This window comes from Panthera pardus, unplaced genomic scaffold (genome assembly GCF_024362965.1).
Source record: "Panthera pardus isolate Hobbes unplaced genomic scaffold, ASM2436296v1 HiC_scaffold_6, whole genome shotgun sequence".
NCBI classification, from domain to species: Eukaryota; Metazoa; Chordata; class Mammalia; order Carnivora; family Felidae; genus Panthera; species Panthera pardus.
In genome coordinates, this window is record NW_026526991.1 from 107,085,927 (window position 1) to 107,107,069 (window position 21,143).

General features: G+C 41.5%; 1 protein-coding gene across 24 annotated transcripts in view; it reads right to left on the reverse strand.

The window, feature by feature from the left end:
• The window catches only part of MICAL3 (microtubule associated monooxygenase, calponin and LIM domain containing 3), a 228,325-nt gene that overhangs the window by 106,758 nt on the left and 100,424 nt on the right, over positions 1–21,143 (reverse strand). For all 24 annotated transcript variants that reach the window (XR_002084566.2, XM_019465075.2, XM_019465079.2 and 21 more), the window contains exons 2-12: positions 16,831–17,170; positions 14,557–14,764; positions 12,583–12,699; positions 12,083–12,184; positions 11,306–11,461; positions 10,188–10,288; positions 6,971–7,228; positions 6,478–6,593; positions 5,330–5,456; positions 3,789–3,885; positions 706–853 (exon numbers count right to left, since the gene is read on the reverse strand). Coding sequence is in view for 23 of the 24 variants with exons in the window: in XM_019465075.2 (XP_019320620.2) it covers positions 706–853; positions 3,789–3,885; positions 5,330–5,456; positions 6,478–6,593; positions 6,971–7,228; positions 10,188–10,288; positions 11,306–11,461; positions 12,083–12,184; positions 12,583–12,699; positions 14,557–14,764; positions 16,831–17,094 (1,694 nt within the window). In the remaining variant the exon portion in view is untranslated. The remainder of the gene's footprint in view (positions 1–705; positions 854–3,788; positions 3,886–5,329; positions 5,457–6,477; positions 6,594–6,970; positions 7,229–10,187; positions 10,289–11,305; positions 11,462–12,082; positions 12,185–12,582; positions 12,700–14,556; positions 14,765–16,830; positions 17,171–21,143) is intronic.

Sequence of the window (21,143 nt, forward strand, 5' to 3'; positions counted from 1 at the left end):
AAGGACAGGCAGCCAAAATAATTCAACATGCTCTGCTTCTGTTTTTGGATCTTCTTGTTTGGCTTCCATGGGGTAAATCTGAGTGCACCAGTCACTGCAATTGACTTGGGGTCATCCTATTGTACTGATTCTGCATTTAGGTGAGTGAAGAATGGCCAAAAGGGAAGATGTTACCGATATAAGTGGGTAAGGTGGCCTGAATCTTATGGACTGGACAGAGTATGTTTGTAAAAGGTGCAATTCTTAAGAAAGAGATAATACCAATGAACCATGATAAATCGGGTAAGTGTTCATTGTTTTCTGTTTTGTTAGTAGGGACATATTTGCCTTCGGCCAGCCAAATGTTCTAGTGAGGTTTTCCTTATGCCCAACAGCATTTGAGAGACAGCTGGCTGAAAAGAAGAGTTCAACCAGGGGCCAATGAACAGAATTTTCCTTTGTGTGATGTAAACAGGTCCAGGTGGGTGTTAAAACCAGTTTTTGACGTTCTGAGTGCTGTGATTTCAAAATCTCACCTGGATTCAGCTACATGATGCTTGACATACAGTTTTAAACATAACTAAATCAAAATTAATCACTGCTTTCTAGAGTAGCTTGCTACGTAACTCATTGTAGAAAAAAGTACAACATTTGGCTATTTGATAGCAAAATACTCTGAAGTGCTTAGGGAATACAAAATAAAACACAAAGTTTGTCACAACTTACATCAGATCAGGGCGGTATCTATGGATGATCGCACACAGAGCCAGTCCACTTTTCCAGGACATAGTGAGATCTGTCACATTTACCCCTGCATAGCCATCTGTCTGCCTTTGGCACCAACCCAGTAGTTTGCTTGAACGAGCTACAGACTCTAAAACAATAAAAAAAATATCAGAAGTGTGGTCACCTGGTAGCATTGATAGAGGATCCTCTTTGCAATACCCATACCTAATTTGAACAGTTACTAAAGGTTGGGACAAAAGAGCTGTCACGGTTTTTCAAAAGTCAGAAGCTATGTAACTGGTATCATGACAGTAGAATTTTAGGTAGATAAGAAACTACCAATTTACCCAGACTCTGAGGTCAATGCCAGTCACAACGGGGGTTATCTGGCCTTGCTCATGTAAAGCCCAGTATCACTGCCGCATTGTTTGATAGGGACTTAGATGGAACAGCGCCATCTACTGACCTGTCACCCTCCCTGGATAGTTGCGCGGCAGCTAGCTGAGGAAGCTCCTTCCCTTCAAAGCAATACTGGGGGGAGTAGAGCAGAAAAGATTCCATTCGCTCTGGCAACATGTTAATCAAAGGCAAACAAAGCCCACTCTTACACTTTCCAGAGTACAGAGCGATTTGCCAAGTGAAGAAACTCTGTAGGATTACATTGGCAAGGCCAAGGACCCCAGACCGGAACAATCAATCCCTCAGGTCAGGCTTGGCATTCTATATTATAAATGATCACATCTTGAAAAGGTGAATACAAGAACACATATGCTTGGATGTTTTCCAGTTTATTGCTGTGCCTTATAAAAATCTGTAAACTGCATCAGAGAAGCTCTGATATGCAGCATTTAAAAGAAGCTGTAAACTCCTATTTGTGTCCAAGAATGTCTGCTCTCTTACTTTTAGCAGCTGGAAATAACTAACCTTCTACGAAGTCCTTTAGTGTTTGGGAACTTAACAAGGTAAAAACTGCAATATCATAAAAGTCCTATTTAAGTCTGAAATCCTATTTAAGTCTGAAAATGTATCCTAAAACTACACAGGGAACCAACCACTGCTGGTGTTATTATTGTAAATCAGAAATTTACTTCCGAAATTAATTTTATTCAAATGTCTTCCAAGTCTGTATATCCATCAATCTAACATGTATTAGTCAACTTCAATACTCTAGGCCCTAAAATGACATTGACAAAGGTGTATTGTCTGCTTAGATGAAAATGTTTCCAACTGCCTGCTGGTTGTGATGTCCACCTTGATATCCCAATAGCATGTCAAACTTTCTCATCCTCCCACTTCCTTCTCCAAACTGATGGCAGCACCATTCACAATGCTCTCTTGACCCATAATGCAACCAAACTGCCAATGCCTATTGATTCTGGCTCTCTCACATAATTAATAATGACAATGACAAAGTGGCTGCCATTTGTGACCACTTGCTGTATGCCAGATGTTGTAATAAATACTCTATACATGTCATAGAAGCCTCATGACTATAGTATGGAGTAGGTATTTGTTAGGCCCATTTCACAGACAAGGAAACCAAAGTTCACAGATGCAAAATAACCCGTTCTTGCCCACACACTTCACAAATGGCAGAGCTTGAACTGGGACTCCATTGCACCCGGCCCCAAAGTCAGAGTTCTTCTAACTATGCTCCATGGCCTTGTCCATCCTCAACATCAATATCAGATTTAGGCCTTCACCACCATTAGCTTGACTACTGCAATGCAATTCTTTTCTTTTCTTTCTTTCTTTTTTAATGTTTATTTATTTTTGAGAGAGAGAAAGAGACAGAGTGTGAGAGTGGGAGGGGCAGAGAGAGGGGGAGACACAGAATCTGAAGTAGGCTCCAGGCTCCAAGCTGTCAGCACAGAGCCCAATGAGGGGCTTGAACTCACGGACTGCGAGATCATGACCTGAGCCGAAGTTGGACTCTTAACTGACTGAGCCACCCAGGCGCCCCCTGTATTTCTTTTTAAGTTTATTTTTATTTTTGAGAGAGAGAGAGAGAGACAGAGAGAGAGAGAGAGGGAGAATGCATGTGCATGAGTGAAGGAGGGTCAGAGAGAGAGGGAGAGAGAGAGAATCCCAAGCAGGCTCTGTACCATTAGTGCAGAGCCCAACATGGGGTTCAAACCCATGCACTGTGAGATCATGACCTGAGCCGAAACCAAGAGTTAGACACTCAACCGAATGAGCCACCCAGGCACCCCTGCAATGTACTCCTAACTAGTTTCCCTGCCTCTGGCATTTCCCTTCTCCATCCCATCTTACATGCAGCTGACCAGGCATACTCTGGTTGCTCTTCTTTTAAAAAAAATCCAGGGGCCCTTCAAGGCACACAAAATACAGAATGGCCTTTATCTCTGCAACCATATCCTGACAATGTCATAATACTCAGCTAAAATACCACTGCTTCTTCATAAAGCCTCCCCCAGAAACCTTGGTTGGTGTATGTGTGTGCACTCACTCCTCTCTCTCTCATCAGCATTTGTATCTGGTTTCTCTTTATATCCTCCTAAAACCTTAGACCGAGGGTTCTCATCCTTGACATTACTGACATTTTTGGCTGGGCAATTCTTTGTTGTGGGGAGCTGACTTGCGCACTTAGGAGGTTGGGCAGCATCCTTGAATGACAATAGTACCCTCCCCTAGTCATGACAATCAAAAATGTCTTCAAAGGCTACCAAATGTTCCCTGAGGGGCAAAATCACCTCTGGTTGAGAACTATTGCCTTATACAGTACTGTGCACACTAACAGCTCAGTACTGACTTCTCTGAATAGGTTACTTACATTTCAAAGGTCATTACTTAGGGGGGTCTGGGTGGCTCAGTCAGTTAAGCATGTGACTCTGGCTCAGGTCATGGTCTTGCGGTCCTGTCTGTGAGTTTGAGCCCTGCAGTGGGCTCTCTGCTGAAAGCTCAGAGTCTGGAGCCTGCTTCAGATTCTGTGTCTCCCTCTCTCTCTGCCCCTCCCTCACTCACACTCGGTCTCTCTCTCTCTCTCTCTCTCTCTCTCTCTCTCTCAAAAATAAATAAACATTTAAAAAAAATGTTTTCAAAAGGTCATTACCAGAACTCACCATTACGAGTCAACTTTGGGGTAGTTCGGGAATTCACTAGGTTCTCCATTTCCAGATGAATATCTTTTGTTTCTCCAGTATCATATAAATGACGCACCTGGCAGAAAGTTAAAAAGTTGTAAAGAACTAAAATCAAACACCAAGTAACAAGTTCCCACCAGAGAGCAAAAGACTGAGATAGCAGGTTGGGCAAAGTTCCGATAAAAGTTACAACAATGACCTTTAAATCCTTTCTGGAATGTGGTGGGGTTTACAAATAAACAAACATATATTAACAGTAATAAGTTGTGCTCTGGGGTGCTTGAGCAGCGGTTAAGGTTAAGCATCTGACTCTTGATTTCACCTCAGGTCATGATCTCAAGGTTCATGGGTTCGAGCCCCACATTGGGATCCATGCTGACAGTGAGGAGCCTGCTTGGGATTCTCTCTCTCTGTCCCTTCCTCTCTTACGCTCGCTCTTGCTCTCTCTCTCAAAATGAATAAACATTAAAAAAAGAAGTTGGGGCACCTGGGTGGCTTAGTTGGTTAAGTGTCTGATTCTTGGTTTCAGCTCAAGTCATGATCTCACGGTTTGTGAGTTCGAGCCCTGCATTGGGCTCTGTGCTAACAGTGTGGAGCCTGCTTGAGATCCTCTCTCTGCCCCTTCCTTGCTCATGGTCTCTCTCTCTCTGTCGCTCAAAAAAAAAAAAAAAAAAAAAAAAAAAAAAAAAAAAGAAAAAAAAGGTTCTAAAAATTAGCTATTCAGCCGTAGAGGGCCTTCTGATAGTCACTATTGGACCACTAATGTTGCCCATTGACAGCAGGTCTCATGGACCCCTTCTACAGAAGTCTACAGAAGGCTTGAAGCTATAAACTTCAGGCAGAAAGTAAATAAAAAATTACACAAGTACATAGGCAAATATGTTGAATGGGCTGCTTTCTAGAAATTGCTGGGCTCTATGGGATTACTGTGCTTTGTAAAATGTCATTCTCAATGCATTTATAAGGCTTTAGACATTCTGAGAAATAACTCAGCATCACAAAAAAATTGACCACCAGTATCTTTTACTTGCAGACAATGTTCTAACGTTCAAAGTTCTTTCAACTGAATAATCTCATTTACCCTCACAATGATCCTGTGAATAGCAGGGGTTATTATCTCCATTTTACAGATGAAGAAACTGAGGTTCAGAGAAAATGACATGTCCAAGTCATAAGTGATTGGTGGCAATAACGCAAGTGAAAGTCACATTTCCTGAGCAGTGAACAAGTGCTCTACCCCCTACAACCTGCAATTTTAATTAGGAGGCACAGGATAAAGTCTTAGGTCCACCATTTTTGTCACATGTGATCTTCCGGCAAGTCATCAACACCTCTCTCCCTTTGCTGCTCAATCTGTTGATGGAAAGTAATACCTACCTTCAGTCATTCCAGAGAGACATATACGTGCATTATGAAAGAAGGGTGGGTATACGGTACTAATAGACATGTTTCAGTGTTTCAGAGGTCTGGTCAGTCCTGAAATGGGCTGAGAGGTAGATAACTGACTAGAAGGCTCTTACCTGGCTTGGACGGAGGAAGTTGATGTTAATATTGGGATATCTGGTGACAGGGTCTATGCTGTATTGGCTGAAGTTCTTACTCACATTCTCAGGGGTGGTCTGAGGCAGCAACCTATAAATACTTTCCCTGCAATAACATACAACAATATACTCAGAGCAGTGGCAAGCACCATACACCTCTCCCTCTCCTTTGATAACATTCCTATTTTTTGACACTGCCCCCCAAAAATCTGAAGGATATGACAAATCCTCATCCTTGACCATTATTTTCCTCCAAACCTACATTAGCCCCTGCTCCCATTCCCACCACGCCAGTGATTCCACAGACACTGAACTGGTTAAGGGCCGGTAGCAAAGGAAAATACACTGTGGTGGGCTGGGATAAAAAGCCTGATCCTAATTTAAAAGGCAACTAATTTACTGTTTTGTTTTGTTTTGTTTTTTTCAAGGAGGACAATATTTAATTTTTAAGAAAATTACAGATGAAAAAAGAACTTGCTACCAAAATTGCCCGGAGTTTCTTAAGTAACAGACTTAAAATGCTGTCAACCACCAATTGCACCCAGGAAATCTTATTTCTCTAGTTCTTCTGGTCAAGGCATTTGTTCTTTATTAGCAATCAAATCCTAGGATTCTTAACCTCTTTTGTAATAATCTGCTTCAAAATATCTGACATTTGGGAGTTTGAGAAATGTTTACAAGCAGTTTGGGATTTTCTTTTGAATTCAAAGTCATTTTTTATTTCTTTTCTTATGTTAGTATGTCCCCTGCTACTGCACTGATTTCATTAGTTTAAGTCTTTCTACTTTGACAGAAGATTTAATGTACTATTTTTATGTATTTGTTCATGTGACTGTCATAAAGAATCAGCTACTGTCCTTTAATGGAATGCAAAGATTCAGATACTATTTGTCAGTAACAAATTTAATTTGAAAAGGAATAAAAGAAGACCACTTAGATTAAATAATTTTTACATACCTATGATTTTATAAATAAATATCTTGCCTTTCCTTTCTTTAGTACGAAAACATCTTTAATTAAGAAAGGAAGAGAGAGAGAAGGAAGAAAATCTGTAGTCTGCCTGAGGAGCAAACCATTCATCACTCCCAGTTTTCTCGTGGAAGAGACACCTGGCTGCGTTCCATTACCTCTCAGCCAGGACTTCCAAGGGGCTTGTTCCTAGAGACCAACTTCGTACCATCCAGGCAGAGTCCATAGCAGCTAGGAAGCCCCGGGCTATTCCTGTTCCCATTGGCCAAAAAGGCTATGAAGGAGAAAGGAAATGAGGAATTAAATAAATTGTATTTTAAAAGAGGGAAACTAAATTGAGAAACGAAGAAAGTTTGCTGTTGACAGTACTTTTTGGCAACTATTCAGATAGTGGGCTTTTCCACTTCATAAACTGGTAGAGGAGCAAATCACAAAAGCTGCAGAATTTCCATCCATACTTAGTATGTCTGGATGCCCTAGAGCCTGTAATCCTTCCCTACTTCCTGGTGTAACTCCTGTAGGGAGCTGACCTATGCTGCAGCATGTTGTAGACCCTCACTCTATAACCAGGGGTACTCACATTTGCTCTTAATTATTATTGTTTCCTTACTATTGCCTCTTCTATAAAGTGCTGCCATCCTTTCTACTCACCTCTAGGAGGCTGTCCCCAACCAGAGCCACTAACAACTGGTGTCCATTCTGTTCCCGCACCAAGGCAGCATTCTCAGAGGCGTACATACAAGTGAAGTCGAACATGGCCACGTCAGGCTGCCCATAGTGATTGATGGCAAAATCCAGAGACGGCAGCTGCTGCTGAGTGGAGAAGTCTGCTGCCTCCCTGGCATAGTTCAGCAGAGCCTCTTGGTCCACGTTCTCCCGGGAAAGCAAGAGCTCTGTGTCGGCATAGTCCTGTCTCGAGAGAGAGAAGCAGCTTGAAAGAGAAGCCCAGCAAGAGCTACACTAAACATGTCAGACATAAGCTAGTTTCACAGCTTTTCCTTTCTTCTTTAAGTGATTTCATATCCCAAAATAAGTCTTCTACACAACTTAAAGAGAAAAGAGGCAGGCTGTTTCCTTCTTTTTTTTCTTTAAGGAGGCTTCACACCCAGTGCAAAGCCCAACGTGGGGCTTGAACTCACGACCCTGAGATCAACACCCGAGATGGGATCAAGAATTGAACTTTAACTGACTGAGCCACCCAGGCACCCCAGGGTCGGGAGGCTGTTTCTAAAAGTACAGACTTGGGGCACCTGGGTGGCTCAGTTGTTAAGTGTCTGACTTCAACTCAGCTCATGATCTCAGAGTTCATGACTTCGAGCCCCGCGTTGGGCTCTGTGCTGACAGCTCAGGGCCTAGAGCCTGCTTCAGATTCTGTGTCTCCCTCTCTCTCTGCCCCTCCCCCACTCGCAGTCTCTCTCTGTCTCTCTCTCAGAAATAAAAATTAAAACTTTTTTTAATTAAATAAAAGAGCACAGGCTTTGGCACCTAAAAACACAGTCCTAGAGTTTCCATTTACTTGGAGCAAGTCATATTTCTTTGATTTTGCCCAATCCATCTTTTAGAGTTGTTTTGAATACCAAATAAAATAATTTATGTGACGGTACTTTCTAAACTGAAAAGATATTTTATAATTTATGTTATTATTGGCAATCATTATCTTCTGGGTAGCAAACAGCTTTTGGCAACTGGGACCATATACAATATTTAGCACTGCATAATTTATCAAATGCAAAGGGAGTACCCGAAAGCTCCAGTGCCAAAGATATAACGTGGGAGCAACAGCAGTTCCAGGGGGCTGGCAAGAAATAAACTGAAGATGGAACAGAGGTTTTCAAAATAATACATAAGATTCTGAAAGGCTTCAGAGAAACCCACCAACAAAGAAAAACAACGATGAGAGGAAAACGGGCTTTCCACATAAAGAAGTGAAAAACTCCTTTTCTGTTTTGGGGATTCCTGGCTAACTGAGCCAAATTTTACTCTTCTAACATGGGGCCTAAGGTTTGTTTCTAAATGTCCCTGATGGTGCTTTAGGCTAGCACTACAAGATGTTAAAAGTCAAAACACAAATACTCAAGTTGGTCCTTGAAACAGTGTTTGTTCAACATTGAGTAAGTGACCACAATGGGTTTAGTACTTAGCAGCACACATAGAAACATGGCCCCTGCCCTCTAAAAAAATAAATAAAAAGCAAGATTATTCCTACATATAGCCATACCTTGGAGAAACTGCAGGTTCCGTTCTAGACCACTGCAATAAAGTGAATATCGCAATAGCGAGTCAAATGAATATTTTTGGTTTCCCCGTACATAGAAGTTATGTTTACACTATGCTGTACTCCATTAAGTGTGGAATAGCATTTGTCTAAAAAAAAAAACAGCCTACCTTAACTAAAAAATGATTTATGGCTGAAAAATGCTAACCATTATTAGAGGGTTTAGCAAGTTGTAATCACTGATCACAGATCATCATAACAAATGTAATAATGGAAATGTTTGAAATATTGTGAGAATTGCCAAAATACGACACAGAGACACGAAACAAGAAAATGCTGTTGGGAAAATGGCACCAACAGACTTAGTGCAGGATTGCCACAAACCTTTAATTTTGTTTAAAAAAAAAAAAAAAAAAAGGGCAGTAACCGTGAAGCACAGCAAAACAAGGTATGCCTATAATTTCAACTGATAACCACAATTCTGCCTAAGGTGGTAGATTTGTCTTAACTTAGTCCCAAGGCATACATACCACCAGGTTCATTGGCTACTTCTTATTGATAAAGCATCCAAACAAGTATACCTTGCTTATGTTTTTGGCAGAATGGGCTGTACAAACTGCTTTGCCCTATTTCTGCTTATATACATAAAGGAACACAAGGCAGAGAAACAGATACAAGGTCCATGAATGGAAAAGAGACTGTGCTGCAGGCACGTGCTCATTGGCATGCCCCCAACACTGCTCTCAGATAAGGCAACAGTGTAATTCAGTGACACGACTCATTATCATCCTGAAAAGACAAAAGGCACCCTGAAATTCAGCCATGAGTCTGTGGTAAGAACTGTACAGGTCTGAATCAGCACATCTGGTGCCTCTTCTATCCATTTCATCACATGGGGATAGTAATTCTGATTCAGACTGAAGACCAAATAGGACTTAAGAAACTCTCCTTAAAGAGCCACTACTCTGTGGTTCTCTGATTTCATTTTCTGCTCATCATCTTAGGGAATGTCCTACAATTATTCACTTAGAAAAAAGGCTGAGCCAGACCTCTCATCCATTGTTAGATCATGAAGAGGTCAAAATATACCCTGATCCAGTCAGTGTTCCCTAGACTTCTGATAGTTGTATCTGCAGGAAAACCAGAACCATTCTCAGGCTTCCAGGTCAAACTCCCTTCCCCCCTACCACCTTCTCCCAAAAGACGACCTATTAACCAACCAATAATCAGTCATACATGGAATTAACTATAACCACAAACCAAATCACCTAAAATTAAACTGAGTATCAGAGATAACTGAAATCTGACATTTGCTTTAGAACAATCCAATGGCAGGAGTGGGGAGTGGGGTGAGGTACTACTGAAATAATATTGGCCACATAATTGTTAGAGCTGGAAAATGGGCACATGGGGGTTCATTATACAATTCTCTCTAATTTTGTTTACATTTGAAAATTTCCATAACAAAAGTTTGGTTTTTTTTTTTAAGTTAAACTAAAAAACATTAGAGGAGTTCATGTTCCCAGGAGATGAGATGGGTGCTCATTTTCATACCCTTGAAGGAAAAACTCATCAGACAATAAAATTCTTTCCCTTAGCGGTCACATTAACTAGTACGACATCAAAAGAAGTTTGAAAGAATACATTACTCACATGCAGTATCACCCCTTTGTCTAGCAAACTCTGCTTTTTGGCTGTCATAACAAAATAATGTGTATCATCTTTGTAGTAGACAATATTCTCCAAGTCGATACCTGCAACCAGAAAACAAATGTGTCACCTAAGGGCTTGCTGAAACGAAGGTACATTAGGGCAGCCAGAAAGTTGTACACAGGCCCACAGAGACAAGAGCTGTAAAACTCCAGGTAGAGCACATGAAAATAAAGAGATGTCTGAGCCCAGATTTTCACTTCCTGCATGTTCAGTTCATGAGAAGAGGGGGAACTTTGTTTTATACCTGCACTATCCTATAATTCACTTGATACCCTAAGGTATCCTAAAAACCATGAATAGTAGGCAGAAATATATGGATTTGAAAAAAAAGGAAAGGCTAACTTCTAGTAAGAGGGTTTGGGTTGGTTCTCAGGTTAAACCTCTTAGATAGTCATCAAAGCAACTGGGAAAATCTCTTTGGCTTTTAATAGGACAACTAGATGCCTGGAAGCAGAGTATGAACTACTGACTTTTTAATTCAATTAATCTAAAACACTGATGTAATTAATGGAAAGAAATCATGTTCTAGAAGATGGAACTGAAATTTGCTGCATGTTTTTGTTGGATCAAAAATATCAAAGTTAATGTATTCAAAAGTTATCACACAACAATCTCATTCCTGTCTAGCACATGGTTTACTTCATGCCCAAACTGGACCACAAGACTGTATACTCAAGTGTGTAAAGTCAGGTTCTCAGTGAACCAGAGAACTATCAACCAATAGCTTACTGCACTGAGCACCATCACTCAGAGCCATAACATAGGGGAAGGGCTTGGAGAAAAGCTGGTAGAAGACAGAACCCTTAAAAACAAATAAATAAAAACTAAACCCAGAGCAGCCCTGTCACTGTAAGGAAGACAAAGAACACTAGAGTAGGAGATAGTGATAAGGAAAGCATTATACTAACAACAAAGTATAGAAGTGAAGAAAGAGCAGAGGGGCAAACAAGCAATAATAGCAATGACCACCCACCCACTCTACCAAACCCTCTAAGAGAAGAATCACAGGCAGTTATTTAAATTTTTATCCTAATTGCTTTGGAGGCATCTATACCAACCTGTGGCTTCTCTCAGTTCCTGGAAAAACTTTTGGTTGAAAATAAAAGCCACACCACTGATCTCTTCCACTTTGGCTTCTGCTGTTGTATTTCGGTTAATAAAATTTGCTGTAATGGCAATTGCCAATTTGCCACGAAATTCTTTCCGGCGAAATCCTAGAAGGAAAGACATTTTCAGAGGTGGCCACAGCTTGCGAGAAAAGAAGGAAGATCACTTCAAACAGAAAGGGATGCTGATGAAGACATTAGGGAACATGAGGGATGGGAATCAATGGGAAAATTTTAGGGCAATTCTTCTCTATCTGAAAATAAGGTTTACCTGCCAAAAAATATAAGAGTTCAGGAAAGAAGTCAAAGTCTCCCCCATACTAACAAGCAACATGAAATCTAACTGACCAGAATATTACTTAGTGCAAAGATTTCCAAAGGAAAGGAAAGGAAAGGAAAGGAGAGAAAGGAAAAGAAAAGAAAAGAAAAAAGAGAAAAGAAAAGCCACCAGCTTACTAAACTTAGATTTAATCCTGCAACCATTTAAAGTCAACCATTTAAAGTACAGCTTATCTCCTAGTGCCCTAACAAGTATGTCCTGTAAGAAGTAACCAAGTACCAGTTGGCTAGTGGAAGGCTGGGCTTGCTATTCAATTAGTATAAACAGCACACATATGCTGATTCTTAGGATTATCGATTCTGATGACACAAACTCTCACTCACCCCAGGGTTGGGAAAGGGTTACCCTTCCCTCTGCTATGAAGCAGGCAAAGGGGTATTGGCAAATACCTTCCAAGGTGTTCCTACGGCCATCCCCTCCGATGATCACTTCAAATTCATACTCTGATACAGGATGGGTTTTGGGGTGGACCAGTGCCCGCCAACCTATCCCTGTGGACCAAAGTCAAAATGAAGGTCATCACCAAGACCATATTCATATACCTAAAACACCTTTTGGTACCAAAGGCAGACCGCACAAAACCCCAAACAGAAAACACTAGGTGTAAAAGCATGAGGTACAAACACCACAGAAAGAAAGAAGCCTTGAAGAAGGCTCACAAAGGAACATTCCCCATCATATGATTTGCAATAATGAATACAAGTGTTTGCAAGAAAGGCCTCCTCATTCAGGCAAAAGTTCCTCAAAAGATATAGTTTGTACAACTGGAGAAGGCTCTTTAACTAGTTCTGAAAATAACCCAGAGATTCTTGTAGTTTTCTTCCTTGATTTCATCTTTTCTCACCCACTCAATTCCCTTGTATCCCTTCTTCATTCCAATCCAACTCACGTTCATTTTCTTGGTCCTCAGGAGGCTGTACAAGGCCTTGGAATTCCACATTGACATGGATCTCAATGCCTAGGATCAAGGCTACTTTCAAAAGTATTAGCTGAAGCTGACGGATACCTGGGGGAACAAAAAGATCATACTAATGAGGGCACACTGAAGTGATTACTGCTCAGGTGCTCATCTGCCCACCTATACAGTTTACCCAGATTCTCAAAGTCTCTGTAGCTGGAGACATTTTCCAAACCATGCTTTACAGCTTCTTTCCTTCTTTTTAAAGGGAAAATAAATCCTCTGCAAGAGATGTTCTAGAGAGACATTCAAGGTCATTCCCACCTCTTGGGTTAGGTGTTCAAAACCACCAAAAGCTCTGAGACAACAGAGATTGCGGACAACAGGAGACTCTCTTTTCCATCTTCCCCTGATTCAGTCAGAGCCACAGTCATCTAACAGCATCTACAATCCTGACAGGACATTGTACCTACCATAAGAGGCAAAAGATGTGCACCCATACGTAGGCTCTCCAGTCTGATACAAAGGGGCTGCACTACTTGAGATTTCCACAGCATCTCCCTTTCATCTTATTGTCGCACTCATCTTCACACACTCTTATAAAGTAAGAAGGGGAAACCTTAATCTCTTACCATTCCCCCTCCCACCACTGGTCTACAGGTGCAGAAACTAAGGCTCAAAATGACTGAAGGTCTTGCTCATTATTACACTGAGATTTGTTTATTTCATGTCCAATGAATGACTACCAAGTGGTAAGATAAAAATCTGTCCCTAATGTAGGACTCTCTCAGCTCCAAGGCAAATCCTACATAAGGCAGACAAATCCACTGAATCATATGACCCTTGGTCCTCTCTTAAGACCAAACTCACCTGCAGCTTCTGACTAAGCTGGTACATGCAAATCCTCATCTAAGCCATCTCGGTTATTTTCCCCTGCTTACCACAACCACCACCCTTCTGAGTCACACTCCTAAAGGCTCATTAAATCCCATTCTAACACATATTGAATATTTGCAGACAACCGGATTCCAAGATGCTTTACATATTATAGCCCAACAGATGGGCAGAGTACTTCCTCTGCCAGTGGAGTGTGGTAGCTGTTGGCCAATATTTGAAAAGTTGGCACAACTGCCTCAAACAGCCAAAGTTAAGCAGTTTAATGTTTTTTGCAGGACACATCTGGAGGAGCTCATAACAAAAGTTCCTTGATAAGGCTTTCCTGGAATCATTAACGATGATCAATAAACAAGACTTGAACTTCATAATGTAGACATCATCTGTTCTGGATCACTTTTTAGATAGGCTGCTTACTCATGAAAACAAAATCACTGTCTGCATTAACTTGTATTTACTCTATAGGGAAAAGCATGGGCCCAAGCAGAGCTTGGAGATGACAAAAGTACAGCAAGAGCTATCCAGGTTGTAGACCTTATGAAAATCACCTAACCAAACGAATCTCATTACTGATTTGCCACTTGTGACAAAATTAGGAGGCTGCTTCCATAACTGTGGCTTTACAGAAATGTGTCCCCATAGCATTTTGTTCTTACATTAGTAGAGTATCTATCATATCACATTAGACAGAGCCTCATGCTTTGTGCTTCTTCCCCTGGACTAAAAACCACCAAAGGGTCAAGGCTCAAATTGGTAGTATTTCCTAGCCTGGCCCCGATGCTGATCCCACCCACTGCAAGTGCTCAGTAAGAGTTCAAGACCTAACTTTAGAAATCCTTAAGCTAAACTCATTTCATAGGAGATAACCCTTGCAGTTAAGAGTCCTAGGTTACAGACCACTGCATCACAGGTATGTTGACTCCAAGCAGAGTGTATTTTCTATACATTAGATACTAATGATATCAGAACAAACTGGGCTGGATGAGTATGAATTCCTCAATCTGCCTCTTTTTATCGAACAAGTGGGTAGAGGTAGGGGTGAGATCTTATAGGGGAACTGGTTTTACTTACTGATATGGTCAATAGCTCCAGCACAGAACTTGCCATAGAACTTCTTGGCACCCAGACCTCGTAGATCATGTATGGTGAATGGCCAGAGATGCAAGACATTGTTGCGGGAGAAGGCATCTCGTTTCTCAATAACAACCACTTTAGCTCCCAATAAGGATAAGTCAATGGCTGTACGGAGACCACAGGGGCCAGCTCCAATGATGAGACACTGAAAAACACAGCTGCTTTCAGGGCAAAGGGAGCACCTCTTAGGAAAGTTCACATTTCTATAACAGTTTCATGGATCACATAACCACCATTCCCCAAAGCCCCCAAACAGGGCTATTCTCCCAAGAAATCTTGGGAGACCCAACTGGGTCACAGGAGACCACCTGCAATGGCTTGAGAGAAAAGCTGGTGATTGTTATGGATACCGGAGGCTCTTAACTGTCAGTGCTGGACATAAACCCAGCACGTGTGCACCTGTAGATTTGTAATACATTGAAGTGGATCATCATTTCAACAAATGATTTGAAAATCAGATGTCACCTTAATTGACAGGAGAGGATCTTTTGCGAGGTTTCTAAGTCAAGGAGATTTCTGTCCAAAGAGACACAGATTATTAAATACATAGTTCAGGCAATCTTTTTCTTTTTAATGTTTTATTTATTTTTGAGAGAGAGGGAGAGACAGAGTGTGAGTGGAGGAGGGACAAAGTGGAGAAAGAGAGACATACGGAATCCAAAGCAGGCTCCAGGCTCTGAGCTGTCAGCACAGAGCCCGATTTGGGGCTTGAACTCACAAACTGTGAGATCATGACATGAGCTGAAGTTGGACACTTAACCGACTGAGCCACCCAGGGGCCCCATGTAGTTTAGGCAATCTTAAGAGTCTTGGAATGAGTCTACTACTCAAGGATTCCTAGAAGGTAACTTTCAAGAGCCAAAGTTTTATGTGCTGAAAAGAGTTCTAAAATCACCATCTTTAGACCAAAAATCCAGGAAACTGATCTTCAAGACCCTTATTCTAGAAAGTACTCAGGGTGAGAATGGACACTTAACTAATTTGTACTCTATTCACAGAAGGGAAAAAAGACATAAAATGTTTCTGGTTTTGAATTCATTTTATTTGCAATAAAACTCCAGAACTCAGTCATAAAAGTCATGCCTTTAAATTTCTTGAATTCTGATGAGTATCTACCCAGATGCAAATCCACTGGAGGAGGTATCCACACAGGGCAAAGTAAAGCTCATGAAAGGACATTAATGATCTAGTCACGAAGTCATCCGCAACTTCATTTCTTTGCTAGCCTGCTCCAAATTTCTCACAAAAGGTGTTTTCACATAAGGAGGAAAGCAGGAAATATATTATTCCTTCTCCAGTTCCTTGTACCTACCCCTGCACAGGTGACTGAGTATCTCCCCTGTTTCATGAAAACTCTCTTTCTCTAGATTGTGAAGAAAGCAAAAGAAATATTTTGGCTTACAAGGCCCTTGCTTATCAAAACAAATCTTTGGAATACGGATGAAAAGAGGTTTGAAGCTTGCGGCAAATCCCCAAGTTAGCAAATACTATCTATACCTTATCGGTCATGAGTATGGAATAAAGACTTTATAAACATGACATGACAGGTAATACGAAGCCATGTTCAGATAGGATGCTAACAGGCCATGGCTACTTCTTTGCTAAGTGACTTGCATCCTCCTAATAGTGTGAGATTCAAAATAGAGCCTCAGGGAAAAAAAAAGTTCCTATACCACTTGACTTCGTGGTTGTTCAGCTTTTAAAGAGCTGAAACACTGAATGTTCAGTATGTGAATACATGAAGTAAAAATAGGGTCGGGGGTACCTGGGTGGCTCAGTTGGTTACGCACTAAGTGTCCAACTCTTGATTTCGGCTCAGGTCATAACCTCATGGTTCACGGGATCAAGCCCTATGTCAGGCTCCACACTGAGTGTGGAGCCTGCTTGGGAGTCTTTCTCTGTCCCTCTCCAACTCGCACACACACTTGCACACGTGAGTTCTCTCAAAATAAATAAATAAACATTTAAAAAAAAAGAATAGGGTCTGGGAAATGGGAACAGTCAACTGAACACAGGTAACGAACCCACGAAGTTTCAACAAGGTAGAAGTTGGACTCTCCGTGATAGGTCTTGGCTAGACTCTGCCTAGTTCTCACCCAGTCTACCTCTACCCAATCCTTTTCTTTGTCCTACCTCTACTCAAAATCTTTTCTTTTCTGGTTAAATCCTTAGGTCAGTGACCCCAAAGCCTGGGAGGAGCCAAACCCTTACCTTGGTGTTAGTGCATGCTTTTCCCTTTTTGTAGTCTTTGTGGCTGCCCCGCTTGTCCAACTTTGCCCACAGGGCTTTGGCTTTCCAGTAGTTAAGCTTGGACTTGAGCTTGTGATAAAAGGAGCGGTAGTCCTTAGGCTTCAGTTCTAGGTGGTCACATAGCTCTTGGAAGGCCTTAAGGGTTCCCTTGCAGGTGGTGGCCTGCACAAACCGGTCAAAGAGGATGTGAGCGCGATTCATTGTCTCATTCTTACTGTCCTCCATGCTTCCCCACTCTCAGCACCCCCAACAAAGGGGGCAATGGGATGGCTGTTGATCCACCCGATTCTGTCACATTAATCTAACAAAAATAAAGAAAAAAGAATGGTTAGCAAATCCAAATGCCTACCTACAAACATTTCCTTTTCTTTTCTTTTTAAATGTTTATTTTTGAGAGAGAGACAGAGTGCAAGAGAGGGAGGGACAGAGAGGGGGAGACACAGAATCCAAAGCAGGCTCTAGGCTCTGAGCTGTCAGCACAGAGCCCGATGAGGGGCTCGAACCCACAAACCATGAGATCATGACTTGAGCTGAAGTTGGACACTTATCCAATTGAGCCACACAGGCACCCCGTACCTACACACATTTTCTAGGATATGTACCTCTTTTTCAAAGTGGAGTTCCTAAGTGTCATATTCATTCAACAAATGTATATCCTATACCTTTTTGTTTTAAATTTTTTTTTCCTTTAACATTTTTATTTATTATTGAGAGACAGAGAGACACAGAGCATGAGTGGGGGAGGGGCAGAAAGAGAAGGAGACACAGAATCCAAAGTAGGCTCCAGGCTCTGTGCTGTCAGCACAGAGCCTGACATGGGGCTTGAACTCACAAACTGCGAGATCACGACCTGAGCTAAAGTCGGTCGCTTAACCAACTGAGACACCCAGGTGCCCCTACCTTCTACATGCCAAGCACTATCTCAGACACTGGGGATGGAAAGATGAGTAAGACAGTGTTTGCTTTCAAGGATCTTACAGTTCAGTGGGTGAGACAGATTAATAAACAAAATGTTAAACGTACTGGGGCACCTGGATGGCTCACTTGGTTGAGTGTCCAAGTCTTGATTTTGGCTCAGGTCATTATCTCATGGTTCATGAGATTGAGTTCTACATTGGGTTCTGCACCGACAGTGCAGAGCCTGCTTGGGAATTCTCTCTCCCTCTCTCCCTGCCTCTCCTTGGCTAGTGCACACGCACATGGGTGCACGCACAGTCTCTCTCAAAAATAAATAAATAAACTAAAAAAAAAAAAGAATGTTAAATGTACTATGCTACATGTCATTAGAGAGAGAGGCATGAGGGATTTGGTAATATAGAAGATAAGAACCTAATTGCAGTGGGTCCTTGTTGAAGATGAACTTCTGAAAGGTGACAGCTGAGTCTTTCAGGATAAATCAGTGTAGCCAGGTGGGGAAGAAGTGTAGAATGTGGAAAAGGAAATAAAATAGGAAGGCTTATGAGTGATTGACTCTTACAGATGAAAGACTCCAGAATGATTTCCAGGTTTCCAGCTAAGGCAACTGAGTAAATGGTGCGCCAGGCCAATAGATTAAAAATAGAACTCATCTGTGAGGGTAGAGTGGTGAGATCCCTTTTGGCCTGTTACATGTGAGCTGCCTTGCAGAGGTTCTCATTAGGCAGCCAGGTATGTATCTGCAGCTCAGGGGAGTAGCTGGGGGTGAACGCCTAGACTGGGGAGTCATTAGCATACAGGTGGTAGTTGAACCTACAAAAGTGGTACAATCACACAAGGAGAGCCCATGGCAAGAGAGAGCCAAGAGCTCTGGATAAGATCTGGGACTCATCAACTTGTAAGGAATTGGCAGAGAAAGAAGAGCTCTCTAAAAAGATTATGAGGTACAGTGAAGAGAGGTCTGAAGAGAACCAAAGGGCAGTGTCCTAGCAGTCTAAGAAGCACAAAGTTCAGAAGTGTTAAAGTAAGTAGGTATTCAAATGACTGAAAAAGTCCTGCTGCTACACATGATACATGGCAGGGTGGGAAGATTTTATAGCCATTCCATTTTGCCCACAAACATATTTGACAAAAATGATAATGTCTACCCCTTCCATTTATCCAAAACATCTACACATCCACCATCCTATGTTTGCTGGCTAGAACTTTAAGATGGGAGAAGACACTTTACATGCTCTTTTTTTTTTTTTTTTAATTTTTTTTTCCAACGTTTTTTATTTATTTTTGGGACAGAGAGAGACAGAGCATGAACGGGGGAGGGGCAGAGAGAGAGGGAGACACAGAATCGGAAACAGGCTCCAGGCTCCGAGCCATCAGCCCGGAGCCTGACGCGGGGCTCGAACTCACGGACCGCGAGATCGTGACCTGGCTGAAGTCGGACGCTTAACCGACTGCGCCACCCAGGCGCCCCTTTACATGCTCTTTTAATGCACTCACTTCCTTGGGTCTGTTTCATCATTTTTGTAGCACATTTTATTTATCATCACTACTTAGACCTATTATTGGGAGGTAGGAGGCAAAGGGCCGAAGACCAAAGAACAAAGAAGCAGACCAGAGCAAGGAGACAAGCACTAACACAGCGCTGAACCCCCCTGTGACAGATATTGGTTGCATGACCCTGGACAAGTCACTTTGTCTCACCAAGACTTGATTTTCCCTTGTGTAAGATGAAATTATACTGGATGTTCTCTAAACTCCTCTTCCAATTCTCAAGTTTTCTGAGTTTAGTAGTGAGGAAATACTCATGGTCACAGTACTCACCTCTGGTGTTCTAGTCAGAATGCTCCATCATAGGTATACCACCAATTTGCTATTAGTGTGACAAACAGGACTGCACTGAAACTTTACTTTAAGGAGGACTTAGTCTATACTACCCAAAACAATCCACACATTCAATACAATCCCTGTCATCATACCACCAGCATTCTTCACAGAGCTAGAACAAACAGTTCTAAAATTTGTATGGAACCAGAAAAGACTCTAAATAGCCAAAACAATCTTGAAAAAGAAAACCAAAGCTGGAGGCATCATGATTCCGGACTTCAAGCTGTATTACAAAGCTGTAATCATCAAGGCAGTACAGTACTGGCACAAAAACAGACACATAGACCAAAGGAACAGAATCCAGAATCCAGAAATGGACCCACACATTGTGGCTAACACATCTTTGATGAAGCAGGAAAGACTATCCAATGGAAAAAAGACAGCCTCTTCAGCAAATGGTACTGGGAAAACTGGACAGCGACACGCAGAAAAATGGACCTGGACCACTTTCTTAGACCATACACAAAAATAAACTTGAAATGGATGAAAGACCTAAATATAAGACAGGAAACCATCAAAATCCTAGAGGAGAAAATAGGCAACAACCTCTCTGATCTCGGCTGCAGCAACATCTTACTAGACATGTCTCCAGAGGCAAGGGAAATAAAAGCAAAAATGAACTATTGGGACCTCATCAAGATAGAAAGCTTCTGCACAGAGAAGGAAACAATCAACAAAACTAAAAGGCAACCAACAGAACGGGAGAAGATTGCAAATGGCATATTGGATAAAGAGTTAATATCCAAAATCTAGAAAGAACTTCTCAAACTCAACACCCAAAAAACATATAATCCAGTGAAAAAATGGGCAAAAGACATGAACAGACACTTTTCCAAAGAAGATATCCAGATGGCTAACAGACACATGAAAAGATGCTCAGTATCACTCATCATCAGGTAAATACAAATTAAAACCACAATGAGATATCACCTCACACCTGTCAGAATGGCTAAAATAAACAAGTTAGGAAACAACAGATGTTGGCGAGGATGCAGAGAAAGAGAAACACTTTTGCACTGCTGGTGGTAATGAAAACTAGTGCGCCCACTCTGGAAAACAGTACAGAGGTTTCTCAAAAAATTAAAAATAGATACCCTATGACTAGGCAGTTGCACTATTAGGTATTTATCCACAGGGTACAAAAATGCTGATTCAAAGAGGCACATGCACTCCAATGTTTATAGCAGCACTATCAACAATAGGCAAATTATGGAAAGAGCCCAAATGTCCATTGACTGACAAATGGATAAAGATGTGGTGTACACACACACACACACACACACACACACACACACACTCGAATATTACTTGGCAATCAAAAAGAATTAAATTTTGCCATTTGCAACAACATGGATGGAACTAGAATGTATTATGCTAAGCAAAATAAGTCAGAGAAAGACAAATATCATATGATTTCACTCATGTGGAATTTAAGAAACAAAACAGATGAACATAGGGGAAGGGAAGGAAAAATA